The 26,391-nt window shown below is 39.4% G+C and overlaps 1 protein-coding gene across 4 annotated transcripts in view; it reads right to left on the bottom strand.

The window, feature by feature from the left end:
• ENOX1 (ecto-NOX disulfide-thiol exchanger 1) overlaps positions 1 to 26,391 on the bottom strand; it is a 697,060-nt gene that overhangs the window by 122,565 nt on the left and 548,104 nt on the right. For all 4 annotated transcript variants that reach the window (XM_043998993.1, XM_043998992.1, XM_043998994.1 and 1 more), the window contains 2 exons: positions 20,992 to 21,098; positions 16,967 to 17,084 (listed from right to left, as the gene is read on the bottom strand). In XM_043998993.1, the coding sequence (XP_043854928.1) occupies positions 16,967 to 17,084; positions 20,992 to 21,098 (225 nt within the window). The remainder of the gene's footprint in view (positions 1 to 16,966; positions 17,085 to 20,991; positions 21,099 to 26,391) is intronic.

The following is a 26,391-nucleotide window of genomic DNA, read 5'->3' as shown; positions in this document are numbered from 1 at the left end:
GTTAAGTGACTTGCCCAGGGTCACACAGCTAGTAAGTGTTAAGTGTCTGAGGCCGGATTTGAACTCAGGTACTCCTGACTCCAGGGCCCGTGCTCTATCCACTGCGCCATCTAGCGGTCCCTATATATTCTTTATTACATTCCTGACACCTTCTACTCAACCGTGGTCCTCACCTTAGTCCAAAAATTAAAGGACAAAAAAATGTGAACATTTGTAAATCCCTTGAGGGCAGGAACTTTTACATCTCTCATAGCACCCAGTACACTACTTTCCTCAGAGTGGGTGCTTTCAGGCCTTTGTGAATCTAGTGACTCATTATATCCTTCCCTGAAGAGGATCACATATGACATCTCATGCAACAGAATAGTTGCAATAGTTTCATAAAATGTAATGAATGTTAATGGTATGTTACAGAATGTGTGTGTCATGGGGTAGAGGGAGGGATGTTTGTGGCTATTTTCTGGTGAGAGGGTCCATTGACTATTTTTTTCTCAATTTCCTGCTTTACTTCTCTTGTCAACTTCAAAGAAACAGACTGATTTTTTTCTAGATGGCAACAATTAAAAGTGAACATTTTTTTCATGACTTGCCCCTAGTGACTCTCTGTCTCATCAAATATGGAGTTCAGGACCTCAACTTGTCAAATCAGTTATTTGTTAAGAAATTCACCTTCTCCGGAAGTGAGCAGATACTGAGCTTAAATAACTTAAACCCTCATAGGGTTTCTTGCCTCCCACATATCCCCCCTCCCTTTATTTTTTTTTAATTTTTTTTTTAAAATTTTTAGTGAGGCAATTGGGGTTAAGTGACTTGCCCAGGGTCACACAGCTAGTAAGTGTTAAGTGTCTGAGGCCGGATTTGAACTCAGGTCCTCCTGAATCCAGGGCCGGTGCTCTATCCACTGCGCCACCTAGCTGCCCCCCCCTCCCTTTATTATGGGTGTTTTTTTGGTTACACCTATATTCAGTAGAGAGGACAGAGGCTCTATTTCCCCTCTGATCCAGTGCAAACCAAAGAAATAGAGGATAGTTTCTCTACAACACTGGATTGGGAATAAGGAAGACGTAAATACAAATTCTACCTTAGAAAATACCAATTGTACAACACTGGGCAAATCACTTGACAATCCGATTCAATGATCTCTGATGTCCCTTCCAATCCTAAATTTATAATTTGATGATATTTTAAATGATATTTTCAGGAAAATTATGTCATCTGCATGATTCACTCTAAGCAGAAGAAAGGAAACATTTTCAGATCAAGTACTGGGTCTTAGTCTCGTTTTATTCAACGTTTTAAGTTAATGCACCCCTTTAGTCTAACATTGCTTTAGTATAAAAGAGTTGATTTTATCATCATTATCAACAACAAAAATTTATATAGCTTGTCTTATTTGGGTTTAACGCCTCCTCTATGGGGAAAGTACCAGAGTCTTCTGTCCTTATATTACCTACAGGTACCATCAGCATCATTCCCATTTCATAGATGGGGAGACTGACTCACACCAGTGAAATGACTTGCCCATAGTCATTCAGTGTCATAAGCAGGATTTGAACCTGAGTATTCTGGACTCCATTTCTAGCACTCAGGATGTAGTCTTCTCATCAGGAAAGAAGGCACATTGTAGGAACTCAAATAATATGTTTAGGGGGCAGCTAGGTGGCACAGTGGATAAAGCACTGGCCCTGGATTCAGGAGTACCTGAGTTCAAATCCAGCCTCAGACACTTGACACTTACTAGCTGTGTGACCCTGGGCAAGTCACTTAATTCCTATTGCCCTGCAAAAAAATAATATGCTTAAATATCAACTGAATCATTCTTATTAGCACTCTGCTTAAGTCTTGGGCGGAGGGGGGGGGCAATCAGGGTTAAGTGACTTGCCCAGGGTCACACAACTAGTGTCAAGTGTCTGAGGTCACATTTGAACTCAGGTCCTCTTGAATACAGAGCCACTGCTTTATCTACTCTGCCACCTAGCTGCCCCCTCTGCATAAGTCTTAAAACAATTTAAGGAGGCTAAAAGTTAGTTAAATATACTAGAAAACCACAGTAAAACTGGATAGACACAGTTTTATGACAATTGACCTGCAAATCACTTAAAGGAGAAGCTATTTTTCAGAATTTATCCAAAATCTCTTCCATATTTCCCGTCTGTCAAAGATTTATTATATATATGCTACAACTTAAGCTGTTAAGAATGGAAACTTTTAATAAGCAAATAAAATTCCAATATACTTTTTCATTAAACACTCTGTAACTCAACTAAAACTATGAAAGCACTGTCTCAACAAGCGTAGCATTATATTAACTATCCCTCTCAACTTTTATTTTAAAGACATTTTAAAAGGTATATCCCATCATCTTAAGCAAAGCCTCTCTTGTCATTTGGGAAGCCAATAGGGAGAAATATTATAATGGAACATGTTGAAAGCGGATGAGGAATCAATAAATTGGTCGGCTTTATGTAGGATGTTACAGGCAGTAGGTGTTGCACAGAAAATGGGAGAAAAGATGAGAAATAAATGCACTGACAGTGCAGCTCAAATCATTCATAAATGTTGCCATCAGATGTTATCAGTGTTTTTGACAATATCTTTGTTTTTCTCTTTACCTGTTCGCAGATTTTAGAAATGAAAAAGATGGGGTATGACAAAAAGTAGATGCAGCCTCCACCCGGGGTAAATGTGACACAGTCGATACATTTCATTCCCTGTTCATCCAAGAAAAACTTATTAAATGCCTAATATGTGCAGAGAACTCTGAACACATCACTTCTCTTCTTGACTGCCTCTTACAGAATGTTCTGATTTGAGGAAACAAACATCCTTTTCCTGAAAAAATAATCATGCCAGTTTCTGGAATGATTCCCAAAACAAACAACTTGCATGTCTATGAGAATGGGTTTTTAAAGACAGTTGACTTTGTACATAACCTGCATGGAAGCAAATATCTTTGAAGTAGTGAAAAATATAAAGGGTTCTTCTCTCTGTCCTCGCCCCTTCCAAAAAGGGGGGTGGTAATCATTCTATGAATTCCACATCCACTGGGGAGAAGCCAAGAGAACATCGACGATCTCCAGCAAAACTCCCACCCAGTCTAGAACACTGGTGATTTGTCCAGTATCCATTTGGTATTTGTACAAATAGTCATGGGACATTGAGTCCAGAAACTGAAATCATTGTCAGGGAAAGTGAAAATTTTTATGCGAGATGAAATCTTGACTTTCCCTGTGTGTGAGATAATACAATAAACTTCCCCAACCCCAACAATAGTAACCTAATTTTCAGTTATATACAAATATTGAAAATAGGAGAGGATACCTCAAGCAAGTGGAAATTCTTCCAGATAATTTCAGGTACCAGTTTCTTCATGAGGCTTTCCTTGGTACCCAAACCAAAGTGAAAGTAATTAACTTCTCTTCACATTTCTCATAGCACTTTGCTTGGAGTTCTCCTTTTTCACTTATCTTCCCATCCCTCATTTCAAAATGAATGGGACAGGGTGTCCCAAAAATCTTAGTGCAATTTTAAACCATTAAAGCTTATTCTAATCTTTAGGTAGGATATTCTAGGCAGTAGGTGTTACAGAGAATGGGGAAAGTGATGTTAAATAAAAGAATACTAGAGCTGTAATAGTTTAAAACTGTACTAGGACTTTGGGGATACCCTGTATTTTTTTCTGTATATCTTTCTCTTAGATTTATAAACTTGACTTTTTTATCTTTTTAAAGGTTTACATTAGATTTATAAACTTCTTGAAAGCAGAGCCAGTATTATAAATCTGACTTTGTATTCTGCGACTGGTGGAAGCCTGCTACTATTCTCAGTCGCTAATAATATGAACTATCCTTTATTCAGTGCTGTCATATTTGTAAAACACTTTCCCTACATTATTTTATTTAATCATCACAATGACTCTGGTTATTAGCCCCATTTTCCAAATGAGGAAACTGAGGCTCGGGGAGTTTAACTGATTTGTCCATGGCCAATACCTATGATGCTGATACTGATGATAACGACAATAATGTTGAAGGTAGGATTTTAATCTAGGCACTTTATCACATCATCCAGCACAATGGCTTTTACATAGTGGCTATTTAGCAGATGTTTGTTCAACTGAATAGTTGAATAACTACTGCAGCTACTGGGGGGCATGTAGCCAGTGGCTTCCATATCCCTAAGTGAAAACTAAGGATTTGCAAGATGTGATGATTACAGGAACTTTCACATATTTCCTCAAACAGTCCATGATGCCTCTGACCTATGGACCAGCCTTATGAGTTACATAGAATGTTTCCCAAGGAGAACAGGTAGACAGGGCATCCCTCAAAGAGTTATGACTTAGAACCCAACCAGGAGAAGGGCCTCAGATACAGCCCTAGGACCTCTTTCCTTTCCTGGAACATTTAGTGAAAACGCTTGTTCCCAAGCTTTTTGGAAATGGGAGAATTCGCCACAATAATAAAGATGCGTATTTCAGTAGAACCTTAAGTTCAAGGATTTCTAAGTACTAGACAAGCATTATTTGATGCTAAGTATTATCATTCTTAAGCATAAGGAAAGGAGAGGAAATGAATATCAAACAGCTTTTCACATCAGATATGTGTCACTTTAATATGTTCAATGACCTGGAATTCTGCATAATGCCATCTCTTCTTCACTTTTCATTACTGAGCTCCAGACAGAGAAGCCTTTCCAGGGCTTTGTCTAAAGAAGTTTATGGGTAACAGAATCAGGGTACGAGGATTTTATGTCACTGACGGTGTTTGGATGTACAAAGCCTTATAGAGGCAGAGGGGAATTAGGAGAAGGATGTTAATAAACAGTACATCACAGCACTATGAAGTTGGTAACAGCATATGTTTTAATGTGGCCTAATATTGATTTTTTTCCCCTCTCTGTTAGTGGTCCCACTTTAACAATGTTATAGTCACACTTCACGATCCCAGACCAAGAGCTAGAGATGAAAATCAATACTTTCTATCTTTCCACTACTAAATGGGATACATATCTACAGCTCTTTGGTCACTCTCATATTGGAGGGGCCTAAAAATCTGCTCTTAGAGAGGTAAATCTTATGCCCAGCTAGGCAGCTTGACAACTGTAGGTACAAACATTGATAGGTTGCTTCCCTGACCCCCTGAAAGATTACACTTGATATCGCCAAAGGTTTAGTGAAGGTCCAAAAAGAACAGACTACATAATAATCTGCTTTACATTTTCAATTTTATAAGATAATCTTTTTAAACCAAGGCTTTCGGACATTTTGTGTTAGACAAGGAAGTCTTATTTGAAACAAATCCATGAGGGCAACTAGGTGGTACAATGGATAAAGCACTGGCCCTGGATTCAGGAAGACCTGAGTTCAAATCCAGCCCCAGACATTTCACACTTACTAGCTGTGTGACCTTGGACAAGTTACTTAATCCTCACTGCTCCGCAAAAAAGAAAAAGAAAACATCTGTTTAGGGCTTTATTAATGTGGTTGGCTCAGAGGCACAATTGTAAAGAGTGCTGAATATGGAATCAGAAAGCTTGGGTTTGAATACCAATTACGTCGCCTGGGTGAATTTGGGCAGGTGACAACATCTCTGCGCCTCAGTTTCCTCACTTTCATTCAAAAGAGTTGGACTATATGGTCTCTAAGATTGCTCCCTGCCCTAATCCTCTATGACTCTAAGATTAAGTTCATGAGATACCAGAGGGTAATGACCTATTTAAAGTAATTTTTGCCAATACTTGCCTCACACAGACTAGGGAAAAGGTGTAGATATTTAAATAACAACAATCAAAATAGCGAGGATTTATATAATGCTTCAAGGTTTACAAAGTGCATTATAAATATCATTCCATTTTATACTGATAGTCTTTTCATATTTAGATATTCCTTACATATTTGATATACAATAAAAGCAGGAAAGTTAAAATTGTAAAATTTGGATAGATCTGAGAAAGCAAAACAAACTCCAAACTTACAAACTTGCTGAGTTCCTCTTTGGTCTACAATCCCTCAAAAAATATTATAATACTTCCAGAATTTCTGTAAAATGTACTTTAATTCCAACAACACTCTGTTAATTTTGCTCAAGTGCAAGCTGAAAACATATTTTAACAGCCTGTCAAAATGAGATACTAAGAGTGTCGATAAAATGACACTAAAATAAATGTAAATTTAGATTGCTGTCACAAGTGGCTGCTTGGTTTTGTGAAGATGTTAGGTTGCTATAGTGTTTTCCATAGCAACTTTGCATCTTATTACATAAATAATTCCTCAGTGTCCTTAAAGCCCGCTAAGAAAACAGGATTAAATCTATTCTCCTATGTAATGATCCTGCATAAAACCTTATCAGTATGAAATACCCAGAAAACATAATAAAATGTAATCTAGATAATAGCATTCCTGGCAGTTGAAAGACATCAGAGCACCCCAGGCTTTAGACTCCACTGGAGCTCTGCTAACGCATATGGTTAACTGGACACAACGAAAACTTTCTTGGGTTAGGATCTTGGCAATTTTTCTTCCTCAAAGTTCAGTTAAGTAACTTCTTTGCTCCTGTGTTACACCTGCCAACTGCCCATTCCAACAGTGGGCTGTGAGGAGCAGCTTTCCATCACAAAGGGATGAGTCACTACTTATGACTAAGATGAGTAAGTACTTATGACTATCATGGCTTGCTGGGTAAATGAAAAGACAACATACTTCAGTGGAGAACAAAAAAACAATGAATTTGGAATGAAGAGGCCTGGATTCAAATCCAGCTCCGTCAATAACCTGGGTCACCTTGGACGAGGGACTTTTACCTTTCATTTACAAGATGAAGGGGGCTGGAATGGATGACCAACAAAGGCCCTTGTAGCTGTAAATCCATGATCTTGTATTTTCCGGATACAATGGTACCATGGGATTGAAGACCCATTTCACACGGCTTCATTATGAAAGCTTTTTAAGTCATGAAATACCTTTGTGGCTTTGTTATATAAGCTGAAGGATAAGAGGTAGGCCTGGATAACTTAACCTATAAAAACCTAATTTACAAAACAGATCAATTAGGGGTGATTACTTGCATAAAAATAACCAATCCTCAACTTTACAAAAGGGCTCTCCTTTAAATAGCAACTCTCTTCGTGCATTTTACATGTGAATTAATTTACAAAAATTTGATCTATTTATAACTTTCAGGCAAACCTCTATTGCAAAAAAAATTGAGGTCTGTTTGTATAAGAAAACTGGGGAAGAGGGAAGTTGCTTAGTTGAGCCTTTTTAGCTGGTTTAGAACATAAAAAGAAATAGGGGGGGAGAAGGGCGGGGTGTTTTTTGGTTTTGTTTTGTTTTTGAAATTGATGAAAACGTACTGCAAGAATTAAGGAATTTAGAAGACCAAACCAAGCCCACTGTAGGAAATCTCTTTGAGCCTATTTAAGCCTCTACTAGTTTCAGCTGATGAAGTTACTGCCTCTTCACTTAGATTCTGCAATGACATTTTGTTGTCGACAGAAATAGAATACTCTTTTTCTCCATAGGAAACTTTTTTTTTTTGCAGCAGTAGGTGAGGGTAGCAGATTACTGCTGCATTTTCAGTTTGAGGATGTTGCTGCCCATGCTGTCAGTTTCTGTGGAAAAACCAAAATATGATCAGATATCCCATTTGCACTTTGACCCACAATTGCAGGTCTTTGGGGTCTGCTGGTGTTTTAGTTCATCCTCTTAGATTTGGCATCGATATAGCATGTCAGCTCAGACCAAAACACCTCTCTCCCTTTCCTGACCTATCTGTTCCTGTGGCATACTGCCTAAGTTACATGCCATTGCCTTGGATCAGCTTTCAATGTCTCCTGAAAATGTTTCATCTCCCTGCCCGCTATGCTGCTATTTTCCTTCAGTTTACTGCAAAACCACTGTTTTAGCATCAAATTTCTTTCCATTGTTTCCATGGCCAGCCAGGATGACTGATGTTGTGATGCCTGCACGTGATGCAATCTCCATGCGCATGTGATGTAAAAACCAGAGAATCTGTATGCATCACAACCATAGATTTATTTTAATGGCAATGGCTACTATTCAGTCTCACCTCATACACATTTGCATAAACCTATACTTGCTTTTGCAATAGAATATGATTATATAATCTAAAACACATGGGCAAAATAAACAATATAATCCATGGGAATTATGCAAAATATAGGAAATGTCCATTATTATTTACAGGCAGTATGGAAATGTGGCTTGAACATAATAATCTTCCCAATGAAAAATAAAATTAAAGTGATCTTCAAATTCTCTTGTCAATGACTACATATTCATTAATCAGGTATTGTCATTCTTAATCCAGAGTGTCCAGATACACATGAAATTGCTTAGGTTGTGGCATTATTAAACAATCTCAAATTCAGTATGATAGCAGAATAAAGGGCCAATTTGACTTCACGCCTCATGAAGTGTGTAGGGAATATCCTTGTACAATATCTACCTCCATAAAAAAATACTTATCCTTATGTATCACATATATCTGTGTCCTTATGAGTTTCCCCTAAGAATCCAACATCTTGAAAAATATTTTCACACCTTTCAAACCAAAGCATTGCCTATAGTTAGCTTAAAGTTCAACTATTATAACCACAACCTAATGGTGTAGAACATACAGAAACTGTCCATACTTGCCCACTGCAAGCTGGCCTTACAAAGGAGTCAGTGAGAGGGAATGAAATTAGGTTCACAAAAAGACCCTTTTGGTTCACCAGTGTCTTCCCAAACCACCAAAATTGGGACAAATGGCTAATTTGTATATTCCATTGTCTCCTATAACACTGTCTCACGCAGTTGGCAATTTTATATATTATATAATGCTTTGTACTGTTACTGCTAATTGTTTTATCTTCCCAAATGGACTGTAATCTCTTCCAAGACCATGACCTTTGGGTCATGACTTAAACCTTTGTAAACTTGAAGGGATGGGGATAGGTACTGACTAGTCTTTTGATTTCATTGGTATTCCCCTGATGAGAAAGTCCCTCTGTCAATGCAGGTGGACACCTTTTTGGCAATGTATGGTTTTAGAGACTTGATCTGAACAGTGGCAGGTGAAGTGATTTGCCTGGGGCCCCATAATCAGTATTTGTCAGAGGTGGGCCTTGAATCAATTCCTCCTGGCTTTATGGCTAGCATCCCATTCTCTATACTATACTAACTCTAACAATCTTTAAAGTACTACATAAACTGGAGTTATTACAAATCACATAATTATTTAACCCAAAACCTAGTACAAAGCATATCGCAAATACATAATAGAGATTTGTTGCTGTTGTTGATGATAATGTCCAGTGACAACATCACATCATGACTTAGGTGCAATGTGATCCTGAATCCCTTATGCATAAAAGTCCTAAACTCATATGAAAAATGGGTCATGCTTGTTTTTAAGTATTTTCTCTTCGTCTACAAGGGATTTAAACTTTTTCTTTTTTTTTTCTTTTTTTGGTGAGGCAATTGGGGTTAAGTGACTTGCCCAGGGTCACACGGCTAGTAAGTATCAAGGGTCTGAGGCCGGATTTTAACCCAGGTCTTCCTGACTCCAGGGCTGGTACTTTATCTGCTGTGCCACCTAGCTGCCCCAATTTAAACTTTTTCACTACAGATTTGCCCCAAAATTACTATCTACCTAGGTGCTGGACCATTTTATCAGCAACTGAATAGCCCAAAGGAGATATTTCTTAGAGAGCACAGGGACTACATTCTTCTATTCAACAAACATATTAAGCACCTACCGTATATTAGGCACTGTACTAGGCTCTAAGGATGCAAAGTCAAACCTCTCTATAAGCTTACATTCTTTTAAGGAGAACTAAAAAGTACACAAATAAATAGAAAACACTTCAGGGGGATGATGGTCATAACTGAGAGTATCAGGGAATGCTATATGTAGGAGGTGACACTTTGGTTTGCTTTTGAAAGGAGCTATAGATTTAAAGAGGTAGAGGTGAGCTAGAAAAACACTCTGGGCATGTAGGAAAGCCTCTGCAAAGGCATGGAGATAGGAGGAATATTGTGTATACAGTCAATCAGTAAACATTTATGAAGCGCCTGCTGTATGTCAGGCATTGCATTAAGCTCTGCTCATACAAGGAAAGGGCAATAGGGAGTCACCAACAGAGACAGCATGAAAACAACTGTGTACAAACTAGATGTATGAAGGATAGGTTAGAAATGACAGAAGGAAGACCCCCACATTAAGAAGAATCATGAAAGGCTCCTCACAGAAGATGGGACTTAAAGGAAGCTGGGGAGGTTAGGAGGGGAAGAGGATGAGGGAGTACATCTCAAGCACAGCGAACAGTCAGAGAAAATGTCTGGAGGTGGATTGTCTTGTGTGAGGAATAGAAGGAGGCCAACATCGATGGATTTCAGAGTACGTGTGAGTGACTGGATCAGTATAAGGGGGCCAGGTTGTGAAGGGCTACGAATGCCCAAATATTCTACTGATCCTGGAGGTGATAGGGAGCCTGTAGAATGTATTGTGCTGGGAGAGTAAGGTGCCACGGTCATATCTATGCTTTGGGAGGATGAATTTGTTGGTTGAGTGGAGGATAGACTAGAATAGAGAGACTTGAGGAAGGGAGACCAACCAGCATGGTAAGGAGGTATTGGTCGTGTCAAAGGGGAAAAGGAGGAATATATAACACACGTAGAATAACAACTAGGCCAATTTGGCTGTAGTTCTGAGTGTATGAGTAAGAGTAAGGTTCAGTAAACCTGGAATATATGCTAGCAACAGACTGTGAAAGACTTTACATATCAAAATGAAGAGTTTGTCTTATATCCGACAGGCAAATGGAAATCACTGGGGCTTCTTAAGCAGAGAAATGGCATGGTCAGGCTTGTGTTTTAGAAATACCAACCTGACTACTGTGTAGAAAAAAATGGATCTCAGAGGGAGAGTCTTGAGTTAAAGAGAACTGTTGGAGAAGGAAATGGCAACCGCCTCCAGTATCTTTGCCAAGAAAACCCCAAATGGGGTCACGAAGAGTCAGTCAAAACAGAAACTCCTGAATAACAGCAACAAGATTAGAGAGCTGCTGAAATAATCCAGGCGAGCAGTGAGGAGGGTTTGAATGAGGGCAGTTATGGTGCTGGAGACAAGTTGATGGATCCAAGTGAGATTTTGGTGGTAGAATCAATGAAACTCAGCAACTGACTGAACGTGGAGGGGGAAGGAAAGTGAAGAGTAAGCATTTCTCTGAGGTTGTGAACCTGAGTGAACCAGAAGAGTGGTGGTCAGACATATGGAATTTCAGAATAGGGATGGGTTTTGGTGGGGGAAAAGTGAATTCTATTCTGGATATGTTGGACCTCCAGTTGGAAGTGTATAATAGGCACTTGGTGATGCAAGACTAGAGTTCGGAAGACATATAAGAGCTGGATATATAGAGCCAGGTTTTATCCATGTATCCTTGAATGTATAAGAGATAATGAGGTCACTGAGAAAGGTGTGTACATACATATATGAATACAAATATACATATATATGCACATACCTATATGTGTGTGTGTGTGACAGAAATAGAGGGGGAGAAGAAAAGGGAAGGAGGGAGGGAGATAGCAAAGGGGGAGGAGGAGGGGGGAGAGAGAGAGAGAGAGAGAGAGAGAGAGAATGAATATGAATGAGAATGAATGAGAATGGTTCAGGACAAAGCCTTGAGGGATCCTGAAGGTTAGAATGTGGGATATAACATTAACCATCCAGCAAAGGAAACTCCAAAGGATCGAGAGAGAAAGAAGTGCCTTAAAAACTTAGAGAGGAGAGAAATAATCAGGAAGTGAGGATGGACAACCGTATCAAAGGCTTTGGTGAAGTCAAGAAAAATTAAGACTGAGAAAAGGTCAACTGATTTAGCAACTAAGAGATCACTGGGAAATTTAGAGAGAGCAGTTCCAGTTCAGTGGTGAGGTTAATAAACCAAATTAAAACAGGCTGAGAAAATGAATAGGGGAGAAGATAGAAACAATGAGTGAAAATATCTTTTTTTGAACCTGTGAAGAGGAGGAGAGACATAGTATTAGGGGTCAATGATTAAATGAAGGGTTTTTCTTTCTTTCTTTTTTTTGGGGGGGGACTAGGTAAGTCACAGGCACATTTGTGTACATTAGGGAAGGAGTGTGTGTGTGTGTTTAAACTGTATCCCATCCTATGTAGTGTCTTATGAAAAGCAGGGTGTAACTTTAATTCAAGAATGGATCTTTAAGATCCTGACTTCTGGGCCTTGACTTGTTTCCAGCAGGAGGCAGGCCAAGCATCTATAAATTTCAATTTTGTAAAAAATTTTCCTCGCTCTTTCCCATGCATCTGATCAGGACAGTACCTTTTTGAATGGATGCTTCAATAACTACACTTAGAGGTTTAAATTTATTAACCAAGCTGGTTTCCAGCTTTTTTTTTTTTTTTTTTGATCAGCTCAGTTTTACTTCAGTTGCCTCCATTTTCCTGTCAAGCTCCAAATGGTGTGATGAACACATTTCTTTTTTTTTTTTCTCTCTCTCTCTTTCTCCCTTTAAAGCAGAATACCTAAGGCCAATAGGGAAGGCAAAGAATTATATCAGAATATATCAAAAGTGTGATCCAAATGAAATATGCAACTGAAGTGGTTTTGAATGATTTTTGTTAAATCCTTAATTTACAAGTGTCATGTGTCTCTAGAGGTACCTCTAGTGGTATAGGGGATAAAGAACTGAACCTAAAGTCAGTTAACTCTGAGTTCAAATCCTACCTCTGAAAGGCATTAAATGCTACAAGACCCTAGGCAAATCACATAATTTCTCAGTTCTCCAAGCAGCTTTCTATGGATCAAAACCATTTATTAAGCATCTACTCTGTATCAGCCATTGTACTAAGTGCTAGGGATACAAAAAAGGGCAAAAATATCTCTTCTCAAGGAGCTCCTTTATCTCAGTGAAAGCAGAGAGCCAGACAAAAAATACAAACTAGATATACATTTTCAAATGTGAAGAGTCAGGGCTCACCAACCTCATCCAAAATTAGTGGTGTGGAGGAAGGGCAATATTAAGAACAGCAAACAAACCTGCCATCCCTTTATTCTGCAATGGTCAAAAAACCCTTGAGAAAAACCATACTGGCCCAACCCAAGCTTTAATAAAGGTTTATGACTAAGCTGGGAGAGATTAGTAAACAAAATGCCTTCTAGTCAAAGACAGTGGAATCAAAAATAGTATCCTTCTATGGTGAGATACACTCATTCACCTCATGAGTTCCTTCTTCAGCTTGGGCTGACTCTACTAACAATGTCCCTCTTGGCTCTCCAAGAATAGATCTGCTAATACCTGACTGACCCCATGGCAGAGTCTCTCGGCATAAGGAGGCAAATGAAAGTGATGGGCCAGGGATTCTTTCACAGGCGTAAAGTTTCATGTGGATTTGGGGATTTGGTATTTCCTAACGTCAATGAAAGACAGCAGCACACTTGGAGAAGGCAGATAGTTTATGAGTGACAGATGTAAATCCTGCATCTAAAAATGAGTGATATATCACCTAATGAGCTACCACCAGGAGATGTGTACGCCTTAGGCTATATGCTTTTAGTCCCTTGCTGCATACACTAGTTATCAAGCATTTGTCTGCTACCTGGTCAAAAGACCAGGCGGGAATTCATGTCAGCCTGTGCCCCAGAGCATATAAAGCTAAAAATGACAAAGCAGCTTCAGGCCCAGAAGCCTGTCGTGCAGTATCATCGGACAAGGTATTAGTAAGAAATAGGCAGTGACAGCAGGGCATAGATTGAGCTGCAGTATGAGAAGAAAACCAGGGAAAGTGGGGACTTTGAGCTACAGAAGGGTCCCTGGGCTCAGGATTCCAGAACCCTAAATCTTTTAACATTCCAGGAAGATTCTGAGTGCCAGGCTCCTTGGGCAAGGAACCTTATCTTGGTCATTTGGAGGGCAAAGTCTTCACGTGTGTTATCTACCTTGGATGGGGAAGCTATTTCGATGCCCATTTTAGAAATGGGTAAACAGCTACAGAGAGCTTGCAACAATTCCAAATACACACTTTCATCAGCAGCTAGGTCAGTATCAGGGTCTATTCACATTAGCCATGGGCCTGTCTTTTTGTTTTTTGGTTTCTTTTTTTCTTCTAAACTACTATACTGACTTTCCCAGGCTATTCCATCTCTTGGTATATAAGAAATACAAATCAGATGATAACATTTTCAGTGGGCTTTGGTTATGCCTTTCTTGTTTAGTATTTGTTTACAGAAGAATTAGACACATACAGAACATCCAAAAATCTATATTCTTCTTCACGTTCCTGGCAGATGAATCGAGAATAAAAAAGGAGTCCTGCTTGGCTTTTCTGATTTATGGAGAAATTCCCTGGTTACTATCAAAATGTCCTTTGCATCTGTGTGAATGCTTCTGAGATACTTAGAGACAAGAAGAATTGAGTGGATTGGATTAAAAGATAAGGCCTCAGGAGGATCTACTTTGCCTTGAATAAAGGAAATAGGGTCTAGCTCTGGATTACTAGGTAACATCTGTTGGGCACCAATACCATGCTCAGTGATATTTTCCAGAAGCAGAGACTAAGCTGTTCAGAGTTGTTGTTATTCTGGTCGTGTCCTAAGCAGGCTGCAAAATTAGACACATTTCTTACCTAGAAAACTGACATGCTGCTTAAGAGAAATGTCACCATCCCCCCCCCCCCAAAAAAAAAAACCCAAACAACTTGCATGTTCAAATGAGAACTTCTGCTGTATTCAATTCTTTCTAGGTCTACCCTATGAAGGGTTAGGTGAAGAAGCATAGCTTTATTTTACCTTTTCTCATGTCTATTTGCACATTAATATAACCTTCATTGGAGGGAAAATAATTTGCCTTATTTACTTGAAGTTGCTCTTATAGAACTGGGACCAATCAAGGTATTCAAAGATAGAAGGAGCTTTAAAGTCAAGCCACACTCTTGTGCCAATGAAATAGACTAGGAGAGTTAGCTAAAGAAAGTATAGTCCAGACAGATGAGCTTTTTTGCTAAGGATCTTCCGGCTGAAGAGTAGTGGAAATCAGCGTGTATGACACAGATATTTGAGGTAATAAATATGACAGAAAGAGTTCATTCTCAAACTAAGGTCCTCTGCCTCCAAAACCAATGCTTTTTCGACTTTTATTGCCTGAATCTGGATTTATAAAATATGGTTATCTAACCATTAGCAAGATGGAGCCATGAAGTTGGTGATTTTCTTGGGGGAGAAATAATCTAAAACCTATAATCGACCGAAAAAATGATATTCCCTAAAAAGTCTAATACCAAATCCAAAATAAGAGGTAAACATTGATAGAGTAAAAAAAAATTTAATTTGCTAGATGGAGAGAACTTGGCATCAGAAAGTAATTCTGTAATGCCCAGCCCTAAGTGCCTGAAAGTACTTAATGAATTCAATTTAAAGATGAAAGAGAATTATCAAAAGAAATGAAAATCCCTCCCAGAGACGGATGTCCCAGAAGCTTTACTTTTGATCAATATCAGGGGCCCTGGCATTCTCTACTGTGGTCCTGGTGAACCTGGATACTTTATGGGGCAGGCTATTAACCGGGCTGACCCTTCTTTCAGGCATCCTTTTATTTATGGCAGCTAACAACCTATTTTTAGTCATACATCAGCGTCCTTCTCTGCCCAGCTCCCTTGTAATCTTTTAGCTACAGAATTCAAGGCAGGTCTGTGTTGTGTTATCGGGTAAAGAGTGAGGTCAAACAGATTCCATCCCCTTTGTTTTCCCTTTCCATAACTGCATAAGAGTCCCATTTTAACTCTAGTCAGGACCTGCCTACAAGGCTCCCTTTCTGTTTCAGTAAGCAGCTCTCTTATTGGAGCTGATTGCAAATTCCCCTTCCTGAGAAAAAGAAAACCAGGGAGGCTTTCAAGCCGGCATCTTAGATTAGGCAGAACATGCATGTTAGATTTCTGACCCGATCGTGTCTCTACATACGTTTCTTCATCCTATTAAACACAAGAAACGGACCTAATCAGCTTGCTTGATATACAGAAAGCCAACCCTTTGACTCCAGAGTAGATGAAAACATGGGACAGGTCAACAGGATGGCAGATTTAGACCTGGAAGTAATGCTAGAGGTTATGCAGGCCAACCTCTTAATTTTACAAATGGGGAAACAGAGGCCTAGAGAGAGAATGCTCCTTGCCTGGGGTCACATAGGTAGTAAGTCGCTGAGCTGGGATTTGAACCCAGGTCCTCTAACTCTCCACCGCTTTTTTGTCTGATCTTAATAGGCCGTTCTGTAGGAAATAGTCTAAATTCCAAGGGCGTGAGAGCAGAGGCTTAAATAGTTCTTTGATGGTTAAAAAGAAATGGTCACAGTAGGAAAATCCCTTAAATGAGAATAATCCATCTATCTTTCAGTGAAAGCTATAGGTGCCATTCCATGGGAAATAATTTTACAAAAAAGGGGACAATCCTAATGAAAAAAAACTATCATGGTTACGGATATGGGGGAGATAAAGAGGGAAGAGTGGGGCAGCTAGGTGGCACAGTGGATAAAGCACTGGCCCTGGATTCAGGAAGACCTGAGTTCAAATCTGGCCTCAGACACTTGACAATTACTAGCTGTGTGACCCTGGTCAAGTCACTTAAGTCTCACCATCCTGCAAAACAAAACAATACAAAAAAGAAAAGAAAGAAGGAGGAGGAAAAGAAATGGAAAAAGGGGGAGAGAGAGAAGAGAGGAAGAGAGAGACAGACAGAGACAGAGACAGAGACACGGAGAGAGAATGAGAATGGAGCTTTCAAATCAATTCTTCTAAAGAGCCTCAAGTCCAGAAGACAAAAGGCAGGGCCACTGACAGATAAAACATTGTTTCCTTCCAATAGAAGCTCTTCCCTGCTGGTCTATGACCACTTCCCATTACTTCTCATCCCTCTGCCATCTCACATTGTAGGTTGTCAGCATTACCTGATTCATCTACTCTCATTTTTTTATTAGGGGCGTCAGTACTTTCATCATCAGACATTTCCATCTCCTCCTCCCGCCGGATCCCCATGAGTTGTTCACTGTGAGCATTCCGGAGCTCCTACAAACAAAGGAAGAACAGCTTGTTAGAGTGAAAGAAAATGAGACAACACCCCTTCTCTCAACAGTCCTTTTGCTCTATTCTGGTTATCTTAAAGTAACACATCTATGTCAATATGGAAACAGAGACTGCTTCTTCCCACCTCCTATGTCTCCTCATCTAGAATGCAGCTCTGTAGTGCTTGCCTTCACTGGGGCCACTGTGATGTTAAATTTTAAGAAGTGAAATAGCAAAAAAGAGGGCATAGATGATCTCCTTGGGTGATTATCATCGCTAACTTTTCAGGATAATATATGAATCAGTAGTACTACTTTAAATCAAGATGTTATTTTTGTGTGTGAATTCACTCTTTGTGCTATTCTCCTATATGTATGCTGCCCAATCTACATATAGACAAAAAGGATCATACCAATCTCACAAGTTTTTATAGTTTTATAGCTCACAAAATATTGTCGAAATTCATGAAGGATCCACTACTTCCAGTATGCTTTTATTAAATTTTAAGTTGTTTTTTTTTTTTAAATAATAATAACATTCTTGTAAAACTAAGCTCTCCTAGACCTGATTAAAAACACAAAGCCCAGGGCTCATTTAAAAGATGAGCATTGGGTTACTCTGATGTTCTCTCATTCTCGTGGACCCATAAGAGGTGGTACCTTTTGGGCAATACATTAATTTGGTCCTGAGGAAGTGTTTAGGGCTAAGCGTATCCTTTTGAAAAATCCACTGTTAGAAAGAAGAGGACAAGCACATTCAGGAAGGTAGGGCCCTATAAGACTAGACATCCATCCACGGCCTGTATAAAGCCCCATTCTTTATTTTCTTTCAAGGGGAGACAGGAGAGTGGGTGACATCTCCTTTTTTCTACCTCGCTCCCACCCCCAATTTCACCGTATGGGTTTGTTTTATTTTTTTCTATGTTCACTTAAAACCTAAGTTCTTAAGACATCTCATTCTGTTTCTTCCCCTTCCTCCTTCTCCCTCTCCCTCTCCCTACTTTATTAATTTTTAAAAGTATTGATACCCTTTGTTTTGACACAACAGGCACCTCTGAACAAACACCCAAACAAATCTTCCTCCAGAGTCCATTCCTCAAAACACTTTATGGATTATTTTTTTTTTAAATGAGGCAATTGGAGTTAAGTGATTTGCCCAGGGTCACACAGCTAGTAAGTGTTAAGTGTCTGAGGCCAGATTTGAACTCAGGTCCTCCTGACTCCAGGGCCGGTGCTCTATCCACTGCACCACCTAGCTGCCCTCACTTTATGGATTATTAACAAGAGGGGGGAGGTCTGTTCTTTCATTTTGATTTTATGATAGGATCATTATATCTGAGCACAGTTTTGTAGGCCGTTCCTCTATCTCCCTAACTCTGTGTAAGTCTTCCCATGTTTATCTGAATTCTCCCTATTTGAAATGACCTCCTTTTGAAGCACATCATTCGAGGAGGCAGAGAAAGGCTTACTCTGCCCTGCATCCTGCTGCCAGGTGTTGATTGGGATGGTGCACCATGATTAGTCTGGTGCTTTATAAGTGGTAGACAGCTAATTTTTCTATTGACAAAGGGCCCAATTCCCAAAGAGGCAGGTTGAAAATATTTGAAACAAGGAAAAGTCAGGTGGAAAGAATCAATGGGGCAGAAAGTGTCAGTTGTTTATTCCCTGCAATTAATGATAAAGAGTCATACAGTAGCTGTTGCGGTGGGAGGTGGAGAAGGGGAAAGAAATGAAGAAAAAAACAAACCAAAAAAAAACCTGAGGGTGTTTCCACAGGGTGCCTACGGTTCAGCAGCAAATCACTAGTACATTCTAATAAGTCTGTAAAGGTGTTGCAGATAATTAACAGACGCTGTACATAGCGAGGCTGAAAAATCAAGCCAATTATCAAGCTTGTGTGCAACTGAGAAATTATCCACAATGTAAGTTGCAAACTGGTATTTAATCAATTAAATGGCACGCAGGGAAAAAAATATCAAAGGCAATTTCTAATTCTGTTTCATAACTTAGAGCAAATAGGAGTATGTGGGAAGGGTGAGGATATCACAAGGGTCCTTTAAAAGATGGGACACTGACATGCTCCAGGGCTGAACAGCATTCAGTAGGCAGGGAACATATTTTTTCTACCTTTCTTTAAAGGGGTGGAAAATTCAGCCACTTTGCTAAGACAGTCAGAAATCTTTGTGCCCTTCCCTCTGGAGTCATCCGGATTTTGTGGGGGTTGGGGTTTGGAGGGGGCATGAGGGAAGAGGAAGAAGGAGAAGTGCACTTGAACAAATTGGCACACAGGGAACAATCAAGAAGAGAAGACGTAAGACAGCATCTGTTTCTGGCTGACATTCTCAGGCTGGTGACAGGAGTTGAAAAAGGGGGTCATTCAACACCTCCTTGCTTTTCTCTTCCATCAAAAAAACATCTTGTTCTGTTTCTGGAGGAAGGGAAATAGTTACTTCCAAGTCCAAAAAGAAAACACTAGTATGGATTGCCATTTGGTCTTTCATAATCCTGCATCTGTTTATTTTACCATACGTGGGCTACTTGGCCCCTCCTGAAAAGCAGTGTATAAGATCTGAATTCAAGATGTCTCTTTAAGAAAATCTCCTATACTTCTCTAGTTTCTGGGAAATCAAAAAGGAAACACCATCGTCTTCCTCCCAATAATCCAGTCCAGAGGAACACAATTTTATCTGCCGCCACCTTCTAAAGTATTTGTGAACAAAGTAAAAAAAAAAATGTCCTTCTTAACAATAAATTGAAGTAGCATTTTAAGTGTCCCATTATGGTGAAGTCATTTGGTATTCCCCATAATAACAGTGATAATAAAGAATTCATTTGGTATTCATGTGGATGTTACATCTAGTGCCATTGGTATTCAACTGTAATTTAGCATTAGTTAATGGGCACTTAAAATGCTACCCAAATAATTTATATCATAGCACTCTGTTGTTTCTCAAACTACACTTTAAAAAACTGTGCTCCAAAATCATTAAATAAGTACACCTTACCTTCTAAAAGTTTTGATTTTGAAACGGGGAAAAATCATTTTGAGAACCGTAATATTAACATGCTGAGCTAGGAATGGAAAAGCATCTGGATGAAATTTTTTCTTGTTAAGATAAAAGAAACAAAGACAAACAGTGTACTTACTTTTTTTTTTTTAAAGTACAGGCTCATAGCGTACACTACTACATGGCTGAATTAAACATGGAAACTGGAAGACTGATGACTAGAAACACATAGTGCTGCTTCCCAGGTGATAGAGGTAGAGCCTCAGAGCTTTGGTCTCTTTCCCCTGGTGTTTAAAATTCTCACACAAGCATAGATGCTGGTGTAGGGGGTGAGTGAGGGGGTATTCTTTTAAGCTGATCAGTCCCTTCGGATTTATCCCAGAGAAATGTGTTTAACAGAAGTGACCAATAAATAAAGAAGACATAGATGGAAAGGGGTACTTGCCATCTTTGGGCTCTGACCAAATCATAAAACTCCATCACTAGAGACAGCACTTAAAATGACCAAAGAAACCAAGAAACAAACAAAAATCTCCACACACAGACAAGGTGCAAATATGAAAACTTAGATCTTAATTTAAAATACTTTGGTGAACAGAGGTTCTTGCTTGATTTCCAAACTAATTACTAGCAGAAAGGTCAAAGACTATAATAACATTTCTCTTTCATAGAAGAAAATCACTCTGTTCTCCAAGTGTTAATTCAGCCGCCTTTCCGGATATGGAACAAATCTTTGCTGGCTTTGGAGCAGATAATGAGATTGCACAATGACGGGTGGATTGCCTTGCCGGCTGTAACTAGCAAGGGGTAAATGCAGAAGGTCACAGCCTAGCTGCAGCCACACCATTCTGGGCCAATCCAGCTGTGTGATGGTGGTTAAAACATAATAATAAAATCACCAACCTCAGAGTGCTTTCGCCAAATGTCTATGTTCTTGCGCTGAGCTTTCGAGAAATGGTCCCAAGCTTTTTGTCTGGCAGAAGCGTTGAAAACGGCCACAATCTGCTCAACTTTGGTGAACAAGGAAGTCAAACAAGACAAGTAATTTATGTTGTGATCACTCTAGTGAGGCAAAGCAAAGACACTAGGCGTCTATGGATGATGTCAGTATTGAGAGGACATCATCCATAGCCATCCAATCACGTGCCTTTTGTACTTACATTGTATCAATGTTGGGGATGTCTCCCTTCAAGTCTGTCTCCATAACTTTTAGTCTACACCAATTTAAAATGTGACCTGGACACATCATGGGCAGCTGTTTCTAAGTACCCTTATCTATCATTTTAAGATGTGAATGCCTCATCTTATCCACTCATCTGTTCTCACATCGAGATTCATAACGTCTGGGTTGGGAGCTGGAAGTTGGGAAATGGGGAGAAGCTGCCAAATGAGAAGGCAGACATCTCTCAATTCCCGGATGCCCTGATCTCAGTGTGCCAATGGCATAATTCTGAAAGGGCCACAGTTTAGGTGGATTTAGTTGGGCCGATTAGTTTTTAGGCACCTCTTTTCTCATTCACAACTTCCATTTTTACTTGCCAATTCCCCACTGATGCCCCATTGTGGTTAGCCCAAATGCACCCAACCCACAGAACCTATTGAAAAAATTAGAGCCAATACCTTTTCTTCAAGGCAAGAAATGACCAATGTTCCCCAGCTGGCTCACCCAACTCAATGCATCGGCATGCAGATTTCATTTACATACCTTCTGAGCCCTCCATAGTTCATCAGGGCTATATACCATTGGTTATTATTCCATTATCACTTTCATAAAGCTCCCCTCCCTCTAGCTCCCAAAACACTTTCAGTTCTAACTTTGTCTCCTTGACTTCATTTAGCACCTGTGTGGCTTCCAGGCACGGTGCTATTGGAAAGATAAATGTCGAGTATCTGTTAACTACACTACCCAGAGAAAAGACTGAGCCATTAGTATTGTGTGCTAGGGATTAGGGCCAGCCAAAAGCAGGCCAAATGAATGTTTTAAAAACCACTGGTTTTGTCAGCAAAGGGAAACTGAAGATTTTTTTTAAGAACTAAAGGGACACAGAATGAACCATTTGAATTAAATATTAAAGGGATTCATGTGGTCCCTGAATTGAGGTGCACATCTGAACTTTTTAATGATGAATTGTGAAGACATAGCTTATTATCTTCTTCTTGGAGCTAAAACCTGCCATAAATCTTTATAAGGTAATTTCAAAGGCTCTATTCAAAAAATAAGTAAAAGAACACGTCTGTAAAAAGACAAGATGTTAACAAGATTTCTGACATTCTGGCAAAATGTCATGTGCCAAGAATGTCTACAATAATCCCCCAAAGAGGGAGCAGAAGAAATAACTTAATGACCAAGACAAAGTTCCATAAATTAAAAAAAGAGAGAGAGAACATATAAAAATGTTCAGATAAATATTAGGTAGAATGGGATGGAAAATGGGATAGAAGATGACTTCATTCATACGACACAATTTTTAACTTGTTCTTTCAAATTCAATTATTATTTCAGAATACTGTGGTTGTTCTCATAGAATCTTATATTTACTGGTTTTGTTAGGGTTTTTTTGCCTCTATGCAAAAGAATCTCAATATCCAATCTTCTCATTTATCAAATCTTATCATCATGTCAAGTGATGCATTTACTTAACTCAATTTTAATGGCACAATTTGTCATCAATTCAGGTCTATGTTTCCCTCAGGGCCTCCCTGTGATACTAGACATGGCTCCTCCTTTGCCTAGCTCCCTCTCACTACACCTGACTGCAGGTACAGACGCCAGGACAGTCATAGAAGATTGCTTTTAAGTGCAGTCTATTGGGATCCATGAAAAAAGCTATCCTCACCTAAAAGGAAACACAGAATTTTACAGACAGCTGGAGAGGGAAATGCCTGGTGGAAGACAGAACTGGTGGAAGATCAAAACTAAGTTTTGATCCTGCCCTGCGTCATGCTCATTCCTCTCCTTGGGTGGTATATTCTGGCCAAGATGAACACATATTTTGCATGCTGCTAAGGAACACAGTGTTTGGTATGTGAGTCAGTCAATCAACAAGCACCTACTATGTGCTGGGCAGTTTGCTAAGCTCTGGAGATGCAAAGACAGGTCAAGAACAACAATAATTTCAAACAAAATCCAAAAAACAACAATTCATGCCTTCAAGGAGCTCACAGTCTAACAGTATGGTGGAAAGGGAATCAGCTTAAAATTAAGAGACCAGCCTTTGAGTCCTGTTTTGGCCACTTACCAGCTAGTTATGTGACCTCTGGGAAATCATTTCATCTCAGCCTCATTTTGCCTCATTTTATAAAACCAGATGATCTAAATGATTCTCTAGCTCTAAAATTCCATTCCATTTAAGAGACATTTATTTAACAACAGCTGTATACAGAGTCGTGTGCTACAGGAGACACAAGGTTTGGCTAAACCAAGGTTCTTGTTTTCATGGAGTTTGTAGCTTTGCTTTGCAGACTGATGTTAAACGTGACTTTTTTTTAAAAAAAGTGACTGGTCCTATGTTTTTGATAACACAGATGTTTATGATTTAGGGAGGGATAAGTACACACAGTAAAGGAATAGTGTTCTGTCAGAACAGATGTGCAAAGGGTCTAAAAAGCAAAGACTTGGCATAGGATACACTCTGGAAGAGATGGATTACACCTCACTTCCCTTATGTGCTGTTGAATGATGACTAGGCTCTGGGAGTAGATAGAACTAAAGCCTGGTGTTGCCAAGAAAACTCAATACCTAGGGATATCCTTATCAAACTGCTTTGAGTTTTCAAAAGTAAGATAATAGTTGAAGGATTTATAAAGATCCCCCCCACACACTTGGATATGTTGGGTGACCCTACTATTTTCTGAAGGAGAGGGGGTAACAGAAGGGTCACAGAAAGGGAAATAATGTTACTGCAACCAGAAAGGAAGGGCAATTGAGTTATGTGGGTAGGAAAGCAGCAGCTGATACCAAGAGTCCTCATAGTCTGTCAGTCAGTCAACATTTATTCAGCACCTACCATGGGTATTTAGGAGGTTCAGAGGATAGAGCACTGGGCCTGGAGTCAGGAAGACCTGAGTTCAAATCTGACCTCACACACTAGTTTCCTCATCTAGAAAATGAGCTGGAGAAGGAAATGGCAAACTATTCCAGTATTTTAGCTAAGGAAACCACACAGACATTGGTATGCTATGGTCCATGAGGTCATGAAGAGTCAGACATGACTGAAGGACAGAACAACAATAAGTACATAGTAGGAGCTTAATAAATGCTTATTGACTAAATGACTGATTTTATAGATGAAGAAACTGAGGCTGAGAGAAAGCAAGTCTTTGTCAAGTTCATATGTGTGAGAAACATAAAACTTGACCCTAGGCTTTCTGACTTAGTGTGAAGGTTAGATACATTTGCATTTTCATTCCCAGCCATACTGGGATGGATCTAATTAACTTACTAAATGGATAAGCTAATCGGTCCAAATTATTAAATCTTTTCACAAAAATGTCATATTCCTCTCAGGGACTTCTGTGGAATGAGGGTGGGGCTTTGGCTGATAACAATGGCCCCTGATTTGGTGCTCATAAGCAGATGTTCCCAGATGTTTAAGTTTTGTTTGGAATGTCTGTATAGCATAATTTAACTGTTATACAAAGAGGTCAAATGGGTCCCGTGTGAATGACTGGATTCTATAACAGAAAAAAAATTACTGCTAAGATTCAAGAGTTCTTTCTGCACAACAAAATGTTCTCTGTAGAGTCTTTCAGATGAGTGTGGTTTAATTGTAATTTTAACAGCAAAGCACTACTCTAGCAGATACTCATGTTTTAGTAGACTTTCAAATGTGATAGCATCCCAAAATGTCAGGCTGGATCATAACACACCAGCCACTATAAATGGGCAAGGGAAAAGTGGAGAATTCTATCAAGAATCCACAGACAATTAGTGTATTGGAATTGTACATCAGTGTGTTGAGAATTCATCCAAGTCTGCCCTCAGGAAAGAATGTTGTAGATTCTATGTTTGAAGTGGATAAAATAAAGGCTAAAATGTAAATTTATATGTATATGTACATATAGCTATATTTACACAGACAGATATAAAACACATGCATATCTATATTATTGTTGTTTGTCCTTCATTTCTCGAAGAGAACCATGACATTGGGGTGATGTCATGACTTGCATTGAATTGGATTTAAGTGTGAGAAGTCTGTGCAAGGTCACTAACCTCACTCTCTCCTCCAGAGACATCCAGGTCCACTGGCAAGATATAGATCAGAACGATTGGACATGGCCCCAGATGTTTACAGCAATCAGGGGTAAGTGACTTGCCTAAGGTCACACAGCTAATAAGTGTATGAGGTGAGATTTGAATTCAAATCCTCTTGATTCCAGGGCCAGCACTCTATCCACTACACCACTTAGCTACCCCATCTATAGTATACCTATATTTCAAAAGATTGCCTGGTTCAGTGGATAGATTGCTGAGCCTAGAGTCAGGAAAACCTGAATTCAAATCTGGCTATATGACACTGGGCAAGTTACTTAACATCTGTTTGGATCCGTTTCCTCAACCATAAAGTAGGAATAATACCTTGATGTGAGGATCAAATGAAGGAATATTTGTAAAGCACACAGAGCCCGGCGCATAATAGGAGTTACATGTGTTTATTATCATTATTATTACTGTTATTTTTTATATAGTCAGTAGAAAACCTCCCTCCAGTGACATAGCAAGCAGCCCCTTCTATGCCTTAGTAGATAGCATCATCAGCTTCTATGGCCAAAAAAACCTCATCGTCTCGTGAAGAGACTCCGAGCTAAGCAAAACCGGCCTTCAGATGAAAGAGACCTTGTCCATCACTGGGGTTCTACTGAGAACATTTCCACTTTTGATGGGGCCTGCTATAGCTGAGGCTCCGTTGGGATTGTCTTCAAGTACTGAAGGTCACCTCTCTAGCATCGTGAGGCACCAGAGTGAAACTTTAAAGGATGGTGCTGCTGCTGCTGCTGCTATATGTGTATCTCTATCTAGGATTGGAATAGACCCCAGAGGCCATCTGGACCAATCTCCTCATTTTATATGAGGGAATGGAGACTCTGGGAGGTTAAGGGTTAAGTGACTTGTCAAAGGTCACACAGGCAGTAAGCATCAGAGGCATTAGAAACCAGCTCCTTTGACTCCAGAGCCAGTGTTTTTTCCACTATACATATACATATGCATATATAATATGAAGACACATGTATATATACATGCATATAACTGTATATACACATCTGTATATAGGACATGACAGAATACTGGAATATATATTC

This window comes from Dromiciops gliroides, chromosome 3 (assembly GCF_019393635.1).
Source record: "Dromiciops gliroides isolate mDroGli1 chromosome 3, mDroGli1.pri, whole genome shotgun sequence".
Lineage (NCBI taxonomy): Eukaryota > Metazoa > Chordata > Mammalia > Microbiotheria > Microbiotheriidae > Dromiciops > Dromiciops gliroides.
The sequence above is the reverse complement of the archived record's forward strand: the minus strand, read 5'-3'. Positions and strand labels throughout refer to the sequence as shown.